The 22,451-nt window shown below is 29.4% G+C and overlaps 1 protein-coding gene across 1 annotated transcript; it reads right to left on the bottom strand.

Annotated features, from left to right (window-relative positions):
- Positions 1–2,068: 2,068 nt before the first annotated feature.
- LOC114189196 (glutathione S-transferase F9-like) lies at positions 2,069–7,361 on the bottom strand. Its single transcript, XM_028077911.2, has 3 exons — positions 7,218–7,361; positions 3,713–3,761; positions 2,069–2,649 (listed from the first exon to the last, which is right to left on the bottom strand). Exons 1-3 carry the CDS (start codon positions 7,356–7,358, stop codon positions 2,201–2,203), a joined length of 639 nt encoding a protein of 212 aa, XP_027933712.1. The 5' UTR covers positions 7,359–7,361; the 3' UTR covers positions 2,069–2,200.
- Positions 7,362–22,451: the final 15,090 nt, after the last annotated feature.

Here is a 22,451-nt window from a genome sequence, read left to right as displayed (position 1 = left end):
GACGGTTAGAGTGGCAGCAAATGCACCAGCCTCCATCGATGCAAGCCTCTATCAACTCACACATATGCCTCGCAAAGGCTACAAATTCCTTGTAGAGGATGTTTTCTATCGTTCTCGCCCAAAGAAAGGACATCCTATCAGCATAAAATTCCTATCAACACAAAGAATCAATTCAATAACAAAGTGGGATAGGTACAAGAAATAAGAAAAATCCCATTGGTAAGAGAACTCCCTAAAATAGCCCTTATCTCTATCAATGTCATGGTGAGCAAGCAGCATCATGGGCTAGTGATAATGGCAAGGCAGTGACAAAACACCAAAACGGTAGGGCAAGGGCAAGGGCTCTTTTCGCGATACGCATTTTTGGGGAACTAGGATTGGGATGAGGGAATCTTAAATTTTGATGGAATTTCATCAAGTAATTTAGCGATGTATTTTTTTTGCCAGTAGTTAAGTAAGCGTTTATCGACGAATATTACTAATGGATATTACTGATGAATCTTTAGTCAACAATTTTATCTATGACTTTACTAACGGATATTTCTATCGATAATTCAAACAAGGATATTCATGACTAATTTTGTCGATGATATCAATTATTTTTGTAGTGGTAGGAGTAATCCTCATGACGTGTTCTTCAATTTAGTTCGATCAGTTTCTCTATTTGAGTAAGTTAAGTTTCTGCCCTTTCCTTGGTCCAATTCGATTTTCTCCTTGCGTGTGGTCTCTTTCCACTTGCATGTATCCTTTCAGTGATCTTTATGGTAGGTCCTAATCGTTCTTGTGATGCTTATATGTGTAGATAGAGCATCTTGTGGTTTTGAAAACATTTTGCTATCTTAAAGATGGTTGGGCAGTTTTATCAAGTGAAGGAAGTTAATTATATTATGTTTTGTGTGATTTTTGTCAATTGGATGTATGCTTGTTGCTGCTAGAACAAATTTGGTGATAAAATTGGCTTTATCTGCTAAATCTATTTTGGTATGTATTGCTGATATGGACTTGTAAGAATTGGATGATTGTGGTGTGTTAGAATGGTTGTGATTGGTTTAATTTGCTTTTGTGTGGCAATGAAAGAATTGGAATCTAAGCAATTAAGTGAGTTGGTACAAGTTCCATTGTATGTAAAAATGTTTTAAACCAAAGCATTAAGGTAAAAGTACCAAATTGATCAATTGAACAACTTAAATTGCCTAAATAACAACATTTAGTTTCTAGTTTCTGATACAACGTTGAGCGGCAGCAGAATGGCAATGAGCCCTAGTTCCTTTAATCAGGTCTGGAAGCATTTTAGCTATAGGATACTAAGGTTAGAATGTGTCGTTGAGCGCAAATTTTTGCGAATGCTTTGGTGTTGAGCGCTAGAAGGTACTGTTGAGCGTAAACTTTTTTGAATGCTTTGGCATTGAGTGCCAAAAGGTACTGTTAGGCGCTAGTTTGTTGTGTGTTTTGTTTTGTTTTACTGTTCACAGTCATGTAGAGTAGAATGTGTTATGTGGTGAGAGTCGTAAGAGGTTGTAGTCTGAAGACATGATAATGGCCTCATATTCAAAAAGGATTAATCTTGTGAGTGATAGGATGATACTCATTGACAATGGCTCTACAGAGATCATACATGTCTCCATTAGCAAAAGATAGTTTTCCTTTTACTTTTAATATCAATTGTAAAAGAATAAACATAGATATAGTCCAATATTCTATTACTTTAAGTGAATAAGAATATTACCATTGACTTTAGTTACTTGGAAAAGCTAATAATTATTACTTTAATAAACATGTTTTCACCTCAGTATAGAAAGTAGCTTAATGTTTACAAGGTAATAAGGTAGTACTAGTTTTGTTGCAATTTTTACGTTGTTAAATGTTACAAATATATTGCTCACATAACTGTAATTATATTTATATACTTAAAAATATTGTGTTATGATTCAAGTGTTGTATTTTTTCCAGGTTGAAACATAATATGATCTAAATTATAAATTTCAAATTTGTCCTATTGGTTTAACACTACGTTAATGAATCTAATTACTTTTGGAGAACTATTAAAATAACAACATTTTATTTTTGACCTGCCAGCCTCTTACTCAAGTTTGTTACATACCTTGATACCTATACCCTCATCATCTAGTGAAGTACTAATATGAAGAACATGCAACATTTTATTCTCAAGGTCAAAGAAAAGTTGAAAACCCTAAAAAGGTCATTTGTATAGTTGAAGAACCTTCTTCCAGGATGGTCTATTACTAATAGCATCCCACCAAGCACTCACATGCTTCCTTTCTCTAATCATATACCCTTTCTTCATATGATTCATCAATAAATGGGTAAATGGAAGATGACTAAGGTCAGCAAGGCTGAAGAAATCCCCTGCAAGGTACTTTGTGTGGGATAGTCTCTCCTCATAAATGTCAAGCACCTTCCCTAGCTTTTCTTCATTTTCTTTAGTAACCTTTGGATCTTCTGCTTCACCCTTTACTAATGGCAAAGCCAAAATATTCATCACCAAGTTGTAGATTGGAGGGTCATAGTTATGAGCTTCAACTTCAAGCCATTGCTCCACAACACCCCTCTCTTCTATTGTGTTTCCCAATAAAGCACTCCCTTGGTTTTTGTACTTTTCTGAATAGTATCTAAGTATTGCCCTTGATTCTACACATTGAGAAATCCATCACAATTACTCATGAAGTCAACAAAATTTGTTATGTTTTGATCCCTAAAATTTTTACTAGGCTTTAAGTTTAGTTTATATATAAAAAGGTTAAATGTATTTTTGATCCCTTAACTTTTAGTAAAAAGTGAAACTAGTCACTATTCAAAACTTAACCCCAATTTAGTCCTTCAACTTTAGAAATGTGTTGATTTAGTTATTTTAACTGAATTTTGCTAAGTTTATTTGACGTTTCAAACTCACTTCTCAATTAACATTGAAACGAAAATGTGTCAAACTATGTAAACAACTCAAATGCTATCATGAAACACGTTTGAAACGCTAAATAAACTTAACAAAATTCATGCATTTCTAAGGTTGATATGGACTAAATTGAGCTAAAGTTTCAAAGAATGACTAATTCCAATGTTCACTGAAAGTGAAGGGACCAAAAACATGTTTAATCGTAAAAAAAAGAACTTTCATTTTATATTTCAAAAAATTTAAATTTTATTTTTATCTATATTATTAGATGATATTAGTTTATATATTATGTCATTAGTGAAATAATACATGTAAGAGCATTGAGATCTTGAAAAATTATAATAAACAAACAATTATTTGATATCTAATTATATAATGTTTTTGTATTTTTTTAAATTGAATTGTTAATACATGATATTACTAAAATAAAGTGGTTAAGTGAGTACTTATTTAATAGAGGTGTCAAAATATACTTAAGAAAAACTGGTATCTGAAAATTTCATTTTATGTACCTCAAAACAAACTTGTGTCGGAAAACGTTTTGATCTTAGATTTTAGAAGTATAATTATAGAAAAATATTTTACAAAATATATAATTAAACGTAGTTCATTTAACATAAGAGCTAAAATTGATAAATTTAAATATTTAATCGATGAAACAAAGAACTATTTTATGTATGAATCATATCAAACTACACTAATTTTATTAGCATTAAAAGCACAATTAAAAATAAATAGATTACATTTATTTTAAACTTCAAACTATCTAAACAATATGTGGAAATAAGTTAAGGAGCTAACCATAAAGGATGTAGTCACCATCTTTAACAACAGGAAGCAATCCAAAGGGCTGTAAATTATAAACAACAAGTATATTATATTTGACAAAATACTAAAACACAATTTTGTTTTAGGCTTAATTAATATTTGACAACTAAATTTTTAATGAATATATGTAGGACTATCTTAGACACACCCCAGAACTATTTTTTCATTCACAAATCAATTTTTTCATGAAAGATATTCTGAAAAATGTACGTGAATATGTAAAGACATCATTTTGGCTTCTTTCTTCTTATTTATTCAATTAAATATCTATGAAAAGTAATGATTGTTACTTTTGCTCATATTTCTTATTTAATTCCTCAATAAGATTCTAATTAGTGATGGTAAAACATAATGGATTCGGTTGAATTTAAAAGATTATTTAATGGATTAGGTTGAATTTAAAAGATTATTATACATATTATATCATCTGAATAATTTACTTATAATAATAATATAATTTAAATTATTAATATTTTTAAATAATTTAACATAAAAAAGTAATAATTATTTTAATTTATACGATTAGAATTCTAAGTATTTTAATAAATTAAAAACTTAAAAAATATTGATGGGATCAAAAATGTGTTTTTAACACACATTCGGATGGTCATACTATTAAGCCATTTCGCATTGAAGATATATGCATTGTCATCTTGAAGAATGTTGATGATATCAATACAATAGTTAATAAGTAACTGGTTGTTAAAGTTTTTCCAATGGTTTTTAATTTAGTTTTTCAAGGTTAATAAAATAAAAATAATTTTTGAAAATAATTTCTCTATTTTCCCTTTGTCTTTTATATTAAATAAGTAATAAAATACGATTTTGGTTTTACAAAAATATTCAAATTTTGATTTTTATGAAATATAAAAAAAAGTGTTTCTTTTTTTGTGTCTCTTGCATCATCGTATCGTATTTAGTCGATGAAAATTATTTTCCGTTTTACCTATTGTAAAGTTAATAGATAAAACAAAAGTATAATATAAAATGTTAGTTCCTCTAAAATATTGAAAATTTAATTCTAGTTTCTCTAAAAATATTCCGCTTTTGTTATCCATATGCCTTTTAAATCACTTTCGAACCTTCAAAAAGTTTACTTTTATAAAGGGCAAATAATGATTTAGATTACTCTATATGGAAAAATATATATTTCATTTCAAAAATAGACATGTAAAAACGACACAAAAAATATTTAAAGGAAACAAAAGTAAAAATATATATCTTCGTAAAAGAAGTCATGAATTCCTGTACAAATATTTAAAAATAAAAAGTAAATTGAAAAATAATAAAAATAAAAAAATAATAAAAGTTAAAAAAGTTAAAAATAAATGCTAAAAACATTTTCTCATACTAAATTGGTCCTAAAATCACACATAATATGGTATTCACTAGGGATGGAAATAGGATGGAGTGGGGACGCTATCTCATACTTATCTCCAAAGAAAAAATTTATCAACATCTTCATATCCAAGTGTAACAGGTATAAAATTTGTGTCTTATCTCCTAGTAATGGTTATTCACTCATACTCCTATCTGTACCTCTTTTTTTACGATTTCAATATCAATTAATTAATTTTTATAAAATAATAAAAAATTACGGTAAAGGAAGCATAATATTATCAAATGTTCAATATTAAAAGGAGGGTATTCTTGTTTTTTCAATATAAAATATTTAGAAAAAACTTATAATTATATACATTTCAAATTAAAATACCAAATACAATTTTAGGAAATCCTAAACATTTATTCAATTGTAAAACGTTAATGTTACCTATGGTTGATGAAATTTAAAAGTATTTAAAAAATATATGTAAAAGGAAAAAAATGTAAATTAAAAAATATTTTAAATGTATGTTTCTCAATTTTTTAAAATTTTAATGAAATATCCTTTTTTATATACTAATAAAAATTATAATACACCACTTTATCCAAATCAAAGAACAAAGATTAAACTAATAATAATTGAAATTCAACATAGATCTTCCATCTTTTCAAATTAAATATATGTAACAATGAAACGATTCATGACAATTACATTAAATTATTATATTATCATAAATTAAATTAATTATAAAATTATAGTGATAAAATTACATGTATGAAATTGAGTTATAAAATTAAAAAAAAATCATATAAAAAAATATAAAAACAGTAAAAATAAACAACAAATAATAATAAAATAATCAAATGAAAACAATTTGATAGACCATTGAAAGAAATCATAAAGAAAAACAAATGTACAATTAAGTGTATGATAAGATGAAGAAAAACTTACAGATCTAAGAAAACTTTTCAAATATCAAAATAGTCGAATAGTTAAAAGATAATAAAAATTATTTTAGCGAAATAAAAAAGTTCTTCAAATGAAACAAAAATTAATAATAATAGAATAAAGAAAATAAGCTTTTTATATTATCTAGTAAGTGAAAAGTTTATGCTATTGAACACTTAAATTGACAATGCTAAACATTTTCATGTGAAAAAATTAAATACAATAAATAAAAATATTAAAAAATAGTAGAAATATTCAAATGTGTGAAATACAATAAATAAGTGAAAGGTTTATGCTATTGAACACTTAAATTGAAAGTGCTAAACATTTCATGTGAAAAAAAAATACAATGAATAAAAATATTAAAAAAGAGTAGAAATATTCAAATGTGAGAAATAAAAAATATTTGATTGACACACATCATTTGAACATAATTGCACAAAATTTGTGATAAGACGAAAAATATCATGGAGATGCCAATGAGTTTCATGACATACATCATTTGAACATAATTGCACAAAAGTTGTGATAAGTGGAAAACTATCATAGAGATGCAAATGAGTTTCATAACAAGCCAAACAATTAGAAGAAATAAAAATAGTAAATGTGTAATGTAAAAAATAGAGAATTTGTTGTGTGTGTGAGAGAGAGAGAGTGTGTGTGTGTGTGTATATATATATATATATATATATATATATATATATATATATATATATATATATATATATATATATATATATATATATATATATATATAATGTGATACTTACTAGACTATAGGCATTTTAATAATTTAAAATGAGATGGAGATAAGATGGGGATGAGTACTATGACGAGCATGGAGACGAAGATGAGGTGGATATGTACATCCTCATCCCCAACCCCATCTCCATACCCAATTGAAAATGCCAGATATTCCCCATACCCATAGCTAGTTAATGCTGAAATTTTTCATCAAAATAGGGACAAATTCAAGCAATATTCATGGGAGATATTCCCCATACCCATAACTAGTTAATGCGGGAATTTTTCATCAAAATAGGGACAAATTCAAGCAATACTCATAGGAGAGAGTTTATTTGTCATCCCTATAATTCACTAAGTGCTTAAATTATCATATAGTTCAACTATATCATATCTAACATGTATGTTATTGTATAGGGATGAAATGAAAGCCTAAAATTGATTTAAGAAAGAGAAAAGAACCTGCAACTTAAGGTACTCTGGCAGTTTATTCTCCCCCTTAAGGCCATCAACATGGACTATTTCAAACTCAACTTCCTTCTCAATCAGACACACTATCACCCTCTTAGGGTTAGCATAATCTCCATAAACCTTCACCACCATTGTATAGAGAATGAAGTAGGATTAGGAGATACGGAAAACAATTAATATATATACTAAATGAAAAATCCTTAAAAAAATTACAATATTAATTAATATATTAAATGAAAATTAATTAATATATTAAATAACTATTAATTAATATATTAAATGACAATTATAAAAATGCCAAAACGAAAAGACGGTATAATTTTGGGATGAATGAGGTAATATAGTTAAGTTTAATAATAGATCATATATACCATTAACACTAGAATGACAAATAAACATATCCTTATGGGTATTGTCCGAACTCATTCCCATTTTGATGGAAAATTCCCACATTGATTGGATATAGGGATGGCAACGGGGAGGGACGGGGACGGGTTTCACTATCCCATACCCATCCCTGTAAAAAAAATTCATCCCCATCTCCATCCCCAAATCCAACGGGTATCAAACTTTTGTCTCATCTCCATCCTCATCCCCACCGGGTAACGGGTATAATCTCGTACCCATACCCCTACCCGTTTTCTTACTACTTTAATATTAATTTTAATTAACTTTTATAAAATAATAAAAAATTACAGTAAAGGAAACATAATATTTTCCAATATTCAATATCAGGAGGATGGTTATTTCTTCGATATCAAATACTTTGAAATAAATTATAATTGTTTACATTCTAGATTATAATACCAAATAAAATTTCATGAGAACCAAAATATTTATTAAATTTGCAAACATTTAATAAATATATTCAAATATCTTTTTAAAATTATTTTAAAAAAATATAAAAGGAAAAAAATATTCAAATTAAAATATATTTTAAATGTTTGTTTACTTCAATTTTTTAAATTATAATGAATATCTTTTTTATACACTAATAAAAGTTATAATACATCACTTGATCAAAATGACGCAAAGAACAAATAATAAACATAATAATAAAATTTTAACATAGATCTTGTATCTTTTGAACTCCAATATATGTTGGATGGTGATAAAAAAATATTCATGGCAATTACATTAAATTTTTATATTGTAGTAAATAAAAATTATGTATACAATTAAAGTGAAAAAATTAAAGTATGATTGTAATGAATTAGAAAATAAAAAGTAATTAGATAAAATATATCAGAATAGTATTCTACATGATGAAAATAAACAAAAAAAAAATTTTAAAAAATTAACAAATGTGTGTCTTATAAACAATTTGGACACTATTGAAAGGAATCGATAAAGGAAAATAAATGTATAATTAAGGGTATGATAAGATGAAAATCTTAGAGATCTAAGAAAACTTTTCAAATATCAACATATAAACTCAATGGTTGAGAAATAAAAAAAATTGTTTTAGCGAAACAAAAACGTTCTTCAAATGAAAGAAAAATTAATAATAATAAGTAATTTTTTTATATTACCTAGTAAATGAAAGGTTTATGTTATTAAACACTTAAATTGAGAGTATTAAACATTCTCATGTGAAAGGAAAATATACAATAAATAAAAACATTAAAAAATAATAGAAATATTCAAGTGTTAGAAATAATTTTTTTTTAATTGACATACATCATTCTAACATAATTACATAAAGATTATGATAAGATAAAAAATATATTGGATATGCGAATGAGTTTCATAATAAACCAAATAATTAAAAGAAATAACAAATAGAATATATATATATAGGGTTACTTAATTAATTGTGAATATTTTAATAATTTAAACGAGGATGAAGATATGGCGGGGATATGTACATCCCCATCCCCATCCCCATCCCCATACCCAATTGAAAAAATCGGGGATTCCCCATACCCATACCCAGTTAATGCGGGGATTCCTTGTCAAAACGGGGACGAGTTCGGGCAATACCCACGAGGATGGGTTTATTTGCCATCTCTAGATATAGGTAATGCTCAATTTTTTCAATTGGGTATGGGAATGAGGATGAGTATGTGCACATCCACTCCATCGTCGTCCCCACACCCGCTCTATTACCCATTTCTGCCCTAATACCCATTCCCTCCCTTATCCCATCCTGGTTTAAACTACTAAAATACTCATAGGGATGGCAACGGGGCAGGGCGGGGATGGGTTTCGCTATCCCATACCTATCCCCATAGAAAAAATTCATCCTCATCCCCATACCCAGATCCAACGGGTATCGAACTTTTCTCCCATCCCCATCCCTGTCGGGTAATGGGTATAATCTCGTACCCATACCCGTACCAATTTTCTTACTACTTCAATATTAATTTTAATTAATTTTTATAAAATAATAAAAAATTATGATTAAGGAAATATAATATTATCAAATATTCAATATTAGGATGATTGTTTCTTCGATATCAAATACTTTGAAATATATTATAATTGTTTACATTTTAGATTTGAATACTAAATAAAATTTCATGAGAACCAAACATTTATTAAATTTGCAAACATTAATTAAACCTAGTTGATAAAATTTAAAAATATTTTAAAGAATATATAAAAGGAAAAAAATATTCAAATTAAAATATATTTTAATTGTTTATTTATTTCAATTTTTTAAATTCTAATGAATCTCTTTTTTATACACTAATAATAGTTATAATACACCACTTGATCAAAATGACGTAAAGAACAAATAATAAACATAATAATAAATTTTGCCATAGATTTTATATCTTTTAAACTACAATATATGTTGGATGGCGATAAAAAAATATTCATGGCAATTACATTAAATTTTTATATTGTAGTAAATAAAAGTTGTTTATATAATTATAGTGAAAAAATTACAGTATGATTGATAATGAGTTAGAAAATAAAAAATAATTAGATAAAATATATCCAAATAGTATTCTACATAATGAAAATAAACAATAAATAAAAATATTAAAAAATTAACAAATGTGTCTCAGAAACAAATGTACATATATGAAAAATAAATCGTACAAAGAAAAATAAATGTATAATTAAGAGTATGATAAGATGAAAAATACCTTAGAAATCTAAGAAAACTTTTCAAATATCAACATATATACTCAATGGTTGAGAAATAACGAAAATTGTTTTAGCAAAAAAAAGAGTTCTTCAAATGAAACAAAAAAATGAATAATAATAATAAGTATATAATATTTTTATATTACCTAGTAAATGAAAGGTTTATGTTATTAAACACATATGTGAAAGGAAAATATATAATAAATAAAAATATTAAAAAATAATAGAAATTGTTCCTGCGGAGAACAAATAAGAGATGTCAGACACGAGTATCACCTTACCTCAATCCGCAATCTCCCTAGCAAGCTTTCTTCCAGTATGTATGCACTATTTGCTGGTGTCTCGGTTTGGACCCATTTGGACCCGGGAGGGGTTACCTGCGGAAGAGACTCCGACACTCAAGTCAACTAAGGATTCTCAGAAAGTCAAATCTCGTGATTAGGGAATTAATGAATGTGTACCTTTAATTCGTGGGGTCCATGCATATTTATAGATTATTAATTATGTCTAGCCACATCATGGGCTGGGCTTTTGACTATGTTGTAGCTGGGCTTGGGCCAAACCCAGGTCCCACAGTTTTGGTTATTGAGGGCCCTAGGATCTTGGTTGGTAGTGTTTTAGGGTTAGCAAGTTCTCGTTCCATTTGTTCAAGTAGGCGGCTTAGGCCACTTACTATTGGTTGTTCGACATATATTATCATAGTTTGTGTCCTTAAGAGGCTGTGTAAGCGGATCTCATGGTTGTGGTCAGGTTAGGCCGCCTAGGTGTAGTACAGCAATATTCAAATGTGAGACATAAAATTTTTTAATTGACATACATCATTTTAACATAATTACATAAAGATTCTGATAAGATGAAAAATATATTGGAGATGCGAATGCATTTCATGACAAACCAAATAATTAGAAGAATTAAAAAATTGAAAGTATATATATATATATATATATATATATATATATATATATGAGTTATTTAATTAATTGTGAATATTTTAATAATTTAAATGGAGATGGAGATATGGCGGGGACAAGTATTATGGCAGGGATATGTACATCCCCATACCGATCCCCATACCCAATTGAAAAAGTCGGGGATTCCCCGTACCCATATCCATACCCAGTTAATGCGGGGATTCTCCGTCAAAACGGGGACAGGTTCGGGCAATACCCACGGGGAGAAATTTATTTGCCATCTCTAATCTACGAGGTAATCTAGCTAATATATATATATATATATATATATATATATATATATATATATATATATATGTATGATATAATAATTGTAACTCTATCACTACAATTGTATAAAATAATTTCATTTACTATGATATAATAATTTAATGTCATTGTCATGAATCTTGTTTGTCATCTTTCAACACATATTGAAGTTCAAAAGATGAAGAATATGTCCTAAATTTAAATTATTATTAGTTAATCTTTGCTCTTTGTGTGATTTAATTCAAGTGGTGTATATAATTTTTATCGGTGTTTAAAAAAAAATATGATTTCCTTAGAATTTAAAGAATGAGAGTAAAGAGACAATTAAAATATCAGTTTTATTTTTGTAATATTTTAAAAGAATTTTTAAATTTTATCAACTTTGTTTCATTATCGTTCACAAATTTAATTAATATTTTAGTTCTTTATTTAGTATTCTAACTTGAAATATATACAATTATAATTTCTTTCTAAATAGTTGAAATTGAAGAAACAAGAATATGTTCTTTTAATATTGATTATTTGATAATATTGTATTTCCTTTGAAAGAAAAAAAATTAATGAATTGATATTGAAATAGCAATAAAACATGTATGGGCAAGGATACATATGTATACTCGTTACTCGGTTAAAATAGGGATGACACAAAATTTGATACATGTTAGGTTTGAGTATAGAGATTGAAATAAGTTTTCGTTAGAGATGACTATGAGATATCGAAACCCGTCCTTGCTTCGACCAGTTACCATTAGTTAATGCGAGATTACATTTATAATTTTGTGTAAACATTCTCTTGCAATTTTATTTTTTATGTTTGTAATAATTTTTATATTTTTATTAAAATAATTAACTTTATCAATTTTACGGTGAGTAATAGTTATTTTCCTTGAAGTAAATTTTACTTATATATGTTTTTCCATTTTAAGAGTTAATTTATAAAATTTTTTTATTTGTATTAATATAAAATAGTGAATACATGTGAATAGGTGCATATGTTTTCACTGATATTTATCAAATTTAATACACAATACTATTTATTTTTAATGAATTAAATAAGTAATTTATGTAATAACAATAAATTTGCTCCTTTTATATATAAATGTATATATAAAATTTTCTCAAAAGTACTTTTGTTTACTATTTTGGTGTGTTATTCTAAATGTTTGTGAATCCACTTCTCGCGTATATTAAATATTTTAGTTGAAAAATAAGTAATACAAAAGGGGTTATGAATTCAGTATATAAAAGAACAAAACAAGTACCACTAATTAGAAAACATTGCCTTAATCATATATATCAATAAAACAATACATTTCAGAATTTATAATGACTAAATTATTAAATTAAAATTTATTTTATATACAAATACAATAAACATTCGCTTAACTCAGCACTCGTTTAAGTCCGCATCCTACCTAAATTCGCATTTGATAAGGAAAAATTTTGGGATCAATAATTTTATTACTTATTTTCAGAAAAAAAATCTTGTAAAAATCATTTGATTTTATATTTTATTACATATATGAATAAAATAAAATAAAATAAGAAGTTTCTCTTGGGTTTAGGGTTTAGGGTTTATCTCTTGTATTTATCATATATTTTATATTTCTTATATTTTCACAATTCCTACAAATTTTCAACACTCATACTATTTTATAATCTAATTATATATGACTTATAATACTTATAATATTTCATATTGTAATATGACTATTAAAATTTCATAAGTCCGCATCAAACGCTCAAGATCAAAATACAGACTTAAATAAATGTTTACTATACTACGTATTACTTAAAGAAATTTAACGTTGATAAAAAAACCAATACTAACATGAAAAAACAATGATGAATGTTAAATTTATACAAATTATTTGTAGAAAAAAAAAGTCATAAAACCTCATATACTTTTTTTAAATAATGTGGTAAATAGTGAAATGAATTTGTCTCCACACACTCATATTAATTACCATTTTATTTTTATAATTTGGTTATTTTAAATCACTTATAAACTATAATTCATATATGTTTTGTCATCCTACTTCCTTATTTCATGAATGATATCTTAATTCATTGATGTAACAACCTGTTTTAGTAGCATAAAATCAATAAAACAATACATTTTATAATAGTATTTAGAACAAATAATCTCGAGTGCAAAGTATATTAATACAGTCCTACAAAAGATAAGACTATAAAAATATGATATTTATACAACCATACTAAACCAACAAGGCCCTCTACAAAATCTAACCACTATATATGCTCCTTAAGACTTTCCACAACTCTAATCGATGACTCCTCATCCTTCAGAGGTGTCTTTAAACCTGCATTTTTATATGCTCACTAGGTGATCATTGCAAATGAAAGAGACAAACACAAACAAGGCAAACAACACAGGAAGGCAAACATCATATATTAAGCATACAAATTTTCATAATAAAGCCATACAACTCAAATAGTCAAAGTGAAATCAAACATATAATTAAAGATTTTGTAAACTCAATTATATGGATACATGCATTTAATGTCGGAATCATTGGAGACATGCATTTTTGGTGGCTTCTAATTCTTTGTAGAGCCATTGCTAATGTTTTTGACCCTACCACTCAACGTCCTAGGGCTAAAATGCTTCCAGCCTAATTAAAGGAATTGACGCTCAACGTCAATCTATTGTCGCCCAACATTGTATCAAAAACAAGGAACTTAATGTTGTGATTTAGGGAATTTGACATGTTCAATTGATCTTTTGGTACTTTCACCTTAGTGCTTTGATTCAAAATAATTTTATATACAATGGGACTTGTACCAACTCGCTCAATTGCTCAGATTGCAATTCCTCATTCACACACAAAAGCAAATTAAACCAATCACAACCATTCTAACACATCGTTATCATCCAATTTATACAAGTCCATATTAGCAATACATACCAAAACATATATAGCAGAAAAAACAAATTTTATCCCCAAATTTGTTCTAATAGCAACATGCATACATCTAATTGAGAACAATCAAACAAAACAGATTACAATTAGCTTCCTTCACCTGAAAAAACTGCCCAAGAATCTTTAAGACAACAAAACAATTTTGAACCCATGTGATGCTCTATCTACACATAGAAGCATGACAAAAATAGTAAGGACTTACCATAAAGATCATTGATCAACAGATACTCAAAAGACACATGCAAGCGGAAAGAAACCACATGCAAGACGAAAAATGAATTAGGCCAAGGAAAAGGCAAAAACCTAACTACTCAAATGGAGAAACTGATTAGTCCAAATGGAAGTCTGAGAACTCTAGAAAAATAGTTTCTAGAGAGATAATGTGTTTTAAAATAATGAAACTCATTTATAAACTTTATTTTTATATAAACTCTTTTTAAACCATTGTCAATTCTAAAATACTCTTTTCTAGGTCTTTACATTCTCCTCAACAAGAAAAAATTTTGTCCTTGAAAATTCACTCATCAAGTAGAAGATAAGGACATACTATCCTCATTTCTCACATAAAAACCACCTAGACTTGCCCGACTTACCGTTCCCAACACCTTAACTATTTGAAAACCTTGCCTCTATGGTATGTGATATAGTGTTCAACAGTATAGATTGGCCTAAGCACACTCTCAACATCAAAACTATAGCTTGAATCATCCTTTACTTTTGCCTAACTTTTTATAAATGATACACTAAACTCATATTCCATATGTTGTCCACTAACTCTTCTAGGCTTTTACCAAAATCTAAAGGTAACCTTGGGTCTCAATCTAAAACATCCTTTACCACTCAACTTACTTGATCACACACAACTTTTGGCATATTGACAAGAAGTGAACACTCTTGGTCACTAATAACGTTGTCGTTAACATGATCAAATTAACACTACTTGATTATAACAACTTCAATATTGCCAAGTTAGTAGTGAGAAAACTAGATGATTAAGCTAACCTTGAGTCGTATCTCAATGAATACGAAATTGATTTTCAATATTTGATCCTTATAAAAATCTAACCTAATGCAATTAAAACTATATGAATGCATATGCAAATATATTAATAAGAATATGAGAATAAATGAAACAAAAAATTAATAAAAGACCTTAAAATAATTATAGTAAAATAGGCTAATTCAACTGTTTTCAAAATAGATTCATCTTCGATTATCTAAAGATTATTGTAAATTAATTATTGTTGTAGATTTACAAATCAATCAATATAAAGTCAATTAATTTGTTGGTGTTCTCACTTTTGACCAAAGTACAATCTCAATTAAAAGTGAGAACTTTTAGATTATCCATAGTAAATTCAACCAAAGTACAATCTCAATTAAATTTACTATGCCTAACCATGTATGTTCCTTTGTTTCCTCACCAAATAAAAAGCTTAATTAATCAAAGTAAAGTCTTGACTAAGTTTAGTTAAAGTGATTACATTTAATCAAAGTAAAGTCTCAATTATTAGTACAAACTTATTTAATCACATGAAAGGTTCTAAATAAAATCAAAGTAAAGTTTGAATTGAATTTAAAAACCCTTAAGCTCATATGTTAACATGTATTTATATTTAAAATTATTATTTTCTATTTGATTAAGAAGCAAAAGACATAAATAAATGAAAACAAAAACAATAATCAAAAGAAAAAGGAAATTATTTTAATTTAACCTCAGAATCCATAATGAAATTATAGTGGAACCAAGCTTAAAAGCTTAGCCGTCCACGGATTTGATGAAATACATGATGAATGATGAATGAGACAAAAATTAAAAAGGTGGAAAGAATAAAATGAGAAATGTGGTGGATGGTAGCTTTCAAAACCAGAGTTGCTAATGCATCCATATGCTTCCTCTAAGTCTCTTTTTATAGGGCTTGAATGAACTTGGACTTTATCTTTTCTGTTGTTGGAATCTTTTATCTACAATATCTTTCAAATAATTAACAAATTTTATCAATTTTAAAAATATCTGAAAGATATTCTCAGTTGATATTATTTGATTAATTATCTAAAAATATCTAAATAATTATCAACAACTAAATCTTGCCAAAATTCCAATTCAGCCCTAGCGTGTTTGACATGTTTTGCTATTTTGACCAAAGTTTGAATATTTGACCAACTTTGACCCGTTGACTGTGCAATGAGAAGTTGCCACGTGGCATTCTCTTTCTTTCTCTCTATCTCTCCCCCTCCCTCCCTCTCTCTCTAATTGGGGTTTTTTACTTAGGGTTATTGTCGGAATGATGCTTTTCGTTGAGGTTCGCGTGCTGCTCGTCTATAGTAGTTCTCTCACGATTTAGGATTTTTATTTATTGCTTGCGATTTCTGCAGGTGCATTTGGAGCCTAGATACGTCGCGAGGGTTTCATGTTATGGCAGTCCGATGAACTTTGTTCTCGCTATTAAGATTCTGGTTCGTGAACGCACAAGCTACGATTGTGGGCTGTGGTGGTGCATGATCATGGATTTGAGTTTGCCTTGGTTAAACGATTATTGAACAACGTGGTGTTGGCTCCACATTTTGATGTTGTTGGTTGGGGGTCCAGTTTGGAGAAGGGAAGAAATGATGAAGTGGCGTGATGTGGTTGAACAATTTAGTGAATGGAGGATCATGACACTTGTTTCTTCTTGGTTGGACAAATTGAAAAGTACTGGATCATTACACTTGGCAGCATCTGGTTGGCCAGAATTTGTGAGTGATAAGAGGGGTGAAAATATATGTATTAGGGGGTGTAGAACAAAGTTTGTATGGGCTATTTGAGAAGGGGAGTGTATAAATAAAAGTTAGGGGTGCATTTAGCTCCATGTATATTTCTTTCTAGAATTTATTGATTTTGGCCTATTTTTGTAAGTTAGAACAATTTAATTTCACACATTTAAAGAACTAAATTTAGGTTCAACTCCATCAACAAACATTAGAATATCTAGAAATAATTTATGCAACTAAAAACCCTTTTTAAGCCATTTTTATCTCATGTACTCAATAAGCTCAATTATTACAAATCTTAATTAAATCAGTCTTTTAAGCACAAAAACTCAATTAAATATTTAAAATTAAAGCATAAATAAGGAAAAAAATATGCACTCATCAGTCACCCTATTCACAAACACCCCACAACATCATGCTTCCTGTAACTTTGGCCACTACATAACAAAGTGCATAACACTAATATCCCACTTCCAAACTAGAACTTTCAACTATTGCAATGACAAACTCATTCTGGCACTCCATTTTCATTTTCTAATCCACTAACCTGTAACCATTCCTCAACAACATCCTTAAAACAACATCTTTTCTCAACCTTTAAGAAACTCACAAATTATATTCAGGTGACTACACTAATGAAATCTTCTCATAACTACTCTTACCTTATGAAATTAAGGACTTGAACCATTTTTCTATTTAAAGCATCTACTATCAGTTTCTCACTTTCAGGTTGACACCACTCTCGAAATCATAGCTCGATTCATCTCTTTCATGACTTGTCTAACTTCCGTTGTGCAACTACACACTTCTACCTCTTGATGATCTTTGAACATGTTTAACCATTCCTTATGAAGATGACACCTTCGCTATGCCAACTTGATCAACATACAATCCCACATCTAGAGTATTGAGTAGTAAACCTCAAAAGGCTTTCTTGTGTAAAGAATTATTAGAATTGAAGTGCCAATAAACTTCTTCTTCAGCATCCTGAAAAATCTCTTCACACTCCTTTTTTTACTGCAAAAGGATGATCCTTTAGTGTCATCTATGAAAAAGAAACAACCATCCTAGAGAAATTTCCCTTAGCCAAAGTTTTCACTTGGATAGCTTGACATACAACTACATCTTCAAGATCCACTAAATTGTAGTTCTCGTGATGACATATTGTGTCTAAACCACTACTTCTCTAGCAGTTCCTCCACTTATTTCTACAAGTTCACCAACTCTACAAAGCCATCCTATAAGGAGCTATTGACGTTGTTTCCAGTCCATGTATCGAGTCAATAGTGAGATCCCTTGCATATGCTCTTCACTTGCCTTTGTCAAGGAACTTTGTACTGCATAACACTTTGCCGCCACTTTTCAACTTGATCCACACTTGATACACAACCATCACCTTACCCATAGATAAAAGAATATCACTTATTTGGGTACCACAACCCAATGGGAATGATATTGGAAAAAAACCAATTCCCCCTTGAGATTTTGTAACACCCTTGCAAAGGAAACAAGTCATATTTCCTTTGAATTTGGATCCTTTGATATCCATGAGACTTGCCTCACAGCCGAGTAGTCTTCACTTGCCCAAAACTGTAGTAAAACCACCAACTCAAACTTTAACCCGCTCTTGCAGGCAACCATGGATTATTTACCATACTAGCAACACCAAGGAGTGTACGACTTCCAAACAAAGTCATAACCTTAATCCTAGCACCACCTTCGTAAGTTGTATCTTTGAATATGTTAGTTACTTTCATAGTAACCATCTCAAATACCCTTTCTAGCTACTCGAGAACTTTCCTCGCCTCTTTTCCTTAATTGTACGCTAACAACACTAGCTTGACTTTCCCTTTGAGAACAATCTTTACCAATGTGCCTCCTCTTCTGACACTTGAAACACTTAGCCTCATTGCAAGTACAATCCTTTTCTCCCTTGTGAACCCTTGTACTTGAACATCTTTTCCATTCTCGTCATTGATGCGACTGACATTGTTGAGAAGATTCAACTACCTTCATCATTTGGTTTGGCATAAAGCTCTTATGCTACCTTATCCTTACCAACAAACAAAATTTTCCTATTGAGAAAGAATCACTATACTTGATTGGTCCTTAAAAGTCTCCATTAAAACATCAACGAATAACCTTTTCACCTCTATCCTCTTGTCTCTCACAAGCTTCTTACACCTCTAGCTTCAAATGTTGCTTTCGATTTGTGCCTTGTCATATTCTCCAACCTCATTGCTTACACATGCATTGACATCTCACTTTTCACCCACCTTAGATACTCATCTTCTCTTGCCAACCTTACTTTATTTGTAAAATTACCTTTCCAAAAATCTCCCCTTGAAGATTATTTGATCCAAGATTTAGTCTTTTGACTTCAACATCTTTTCTAGACCAAAAAATCAAAAGTCAACTTTCCATACCCATTAAAAAACATTGCACAATAACTTCATATCTTTGAGACAAAAGATTGGTTTATAGACCTTCTTCAACAATTTTGAAGGTAACTAGATCAAATTGGCCTTGAATTTGTGCTTCTCTACTACTATTGAACATTACACATAAATTACAAAGGTAAGAACATGTCTAGTCTAGTATCGAAAACATAACTCAACTATAACTCTATTACCCCCTTTAACAAACATGACTTTTCTACACATACTCTCTCAAAATCTACTGACCACATAACCTAGTTTTACCCATTGCATGTTATCTATCACTTTTCTTTCTCCAAGCTTTCATACTTAAGAAGGGAAAACTATTTTTGATATAGTCATGAGTGTGCACCCTTATTACTTTATCAAGACACTTTTTATTCTCAATACTCCTAGTTTTATAAACAATATCTACAATCTAAACTTAAACTCTTATACACGGAAGACATGAGAAAACATCACCCTTAGGTCATCCTAAGGACAAAATGCTCTCATACCATTAATGTAACATTTTGTTTTAGTAGCATAAAACTAATAAAATAAGTCATTTCATAATAATACTCATAAGAGATGATCTATAGTATAAAGTATATTAATACAGGTATACAAAATATAGGACTATAAAAATATGACATTTATACAACCATACTAAACCAACAAGGCCCTACACAAAAACTCACCACTACTTATGCTCCCAAAGACCATCCACAACTCTAACTGATGGCTTTTCATCCTCTAAAGGTGCCTCTAAACCTAGATCTTCATTTACTCACATCGATTAGGTGATCGTTGCAAAAGAGAGATCCAAGCACAAACAAGGCAAACAACACAGAAGGGTAAGCTAATTTGCAATAGAAACATCATATAGTAAGTATACAAATTTTCATAATAAAGCCATACAACTCCAAAAGTCAAAGTGAAATGAAACATATAACTAAAGATTTTGTAGACTCAATTATCCGGATACATGCATTTAATGTTGAAATCACTGGAGTCATGCACTTATGGTAGCCTCTACTGCTCTATAGAGCCATTGCCAATCGATTACACCCTACCACTCACAAGGTTAACCCATCAATGTTTGAGGCCATTATCCTCCCTTAGGAATAGGACCTCTTGCGAGTCTCACCATATATCTCCTTTCTTGAATCCATACATCAATGTAGAAACTAAAGAAATGCCACCATAGAATCTACATACGAGATCCCACAAATTACGCCACACACATTGATGAAGGATTGACCCCAACCAAGGATGGAGGCACATGCTTAAGAAGACTAAGCATGTTTAGAAAGGAAGTTCATTAATCCTTCATCCCTTTCATTTGTGTTTGTTATTTTTGATTCCCTAAGTTGACTTAGTTGAATCAACTTTAGTTGACTTGTTGACCTTTGACTAGGTTTGACTTGTTGACTATAGTTGACTTGACTTAAGCCAACATGCTAATCTATGTTTATTTGCTTTGTAGGTTAATTAGGAGTAAGAAAGCAATGTTAGGTGGTGCATGGTGATTGGGGAGCATAAATGATGTGGAGGAGAGAGTAAAGCAAAGGCATAAAGCATAAAGTAAAAGGCATAAAACAAGTGTACCTTTGTATCTTTAGTCTCCTTTGTTTTTTGCACACTTTGGCAACTTTTTAGAGACATATGAGACACATTCTTTGTCTCTTTTTGTGCTAGAATGAAATTAGCCTTGCACACACCATAGTTAGCTCTTTTGTCTCTCATTTTTGTAACCTTATTTGACCTAGTTTCTAGAAGCTAGGGTTAGGTTTTTGTAGAGACATCCTTAGGTATCTTTTATTTTCTTAGAGGCCCTTAAACTCTTCTATATAAGGGGTGCTCCTAGACATGTAAAAGGGTTGAACATTTTAAAGTAAAACACTCTTGTGTCTCAACCATTTGTGAGAGTTTCCTCCCTTGGGAGTGAATACTTTTAAGCCTTATCTTGCATAGCAAGTGGCGGCACACATCCACTCATTTTCAAGGTTGTCATGGCTTCTAGCCTAGCCTTGTAGTGGCGTGCTTCTCACATTTTTACCATTTCTTTCCTTTCCATTTTATGTTTTCTTCTTCCTTTAATTGTTCTTGGTTTTCTATGGTTTATGTGCCTTCCATTTCCTTTTTGTTTTGAATCAATCCATCATCTTCTTCTCTTGAGCTTTGTGAAAGGAACCTTCACATCTAGATAACTTGCTATCTTAATGTCCAGTGGGGATTTCACTTAGCTTTCTTAATCAACCAACACCATATTAATAATCTTAAAAGGAAACAACATAATCCTTCATCACACATATGCCATATCAATTCTAAAATACCATTTTCGAGGTCCCCACAATAATACCTTTGAATCTTATAAAATTCTTAAGCACTTTGAAATTGTGTTTTGATCTCAGGAAACAATTGTATATCATTTTGATTGAATACTAGAAAAGTTGTGTTAACAATACCAATAATACTCCTTTTATAGATATCTTGAAAACATAAATTGTAAAACAAAAATTGATGCATATAATTGATTATATTCAATGGTAATCGATTATCCTAATAGGTTGTTAAAAATAACTTTCGACATCTTTTAAAAATAACCAATTACTCAATTAAGAATGCTCCTCACTAAATTTTGAAACCTAATTTAACCGATTACCTATCGATTATATAGTTGGAACAAAAGGAGCTTAAAAAGCTTTCAAAAATAATCGGTTATGTATTAACATAATTAATTGTACTATTCTAAGAGGCTCTAAAGAGCCAAAAATTATGTAATCAATT

This window comes from Vigna unguiculata, chromosome 6, assembly GCF_037176805.1.
Source record: "Vigna unguiculata cultivar grain cowpea cultivar isolate G323 ecotype 2 chromosome 6, ASM3717680v1, whole genome shotgun sequence".
Classification (NCBI taxonomy): domain Eukaryota; kingdom Viridiplantae; phylum Streptophyta; class Magnoliopsida; order Fabales; family Fabaceae; genus Vigna; species Vigna unguiculata.
Note: the sequence above shows the minus strand (reverse complement) of the source record. Positions and strands in the feature narration are given on the sequence as shown.

Coding starts and splice junctions, on each gene's coding strand:
- LOC114189196 (XM_028077911.2), bottom strand. CDS start 7,358: ATGGTGGTGAAGGTTTATGGAGATTATGCTAACCCTAAGAGGGTGATA. Junction 3,762..7,217: donor CAGAGTACCTTAAGTTGCAG/GTTCTTTTCTCT, acceptor TATAATTTACAG/CCCTTTGGATTGCTTCCTGT. Junction 2,650..3,712: donor TGGTGACTACATCCTTTATG/GTTAGCTCCTTA, acceptor CTCAATGTGTAG/AATCAAGGGCAATACTTAGA.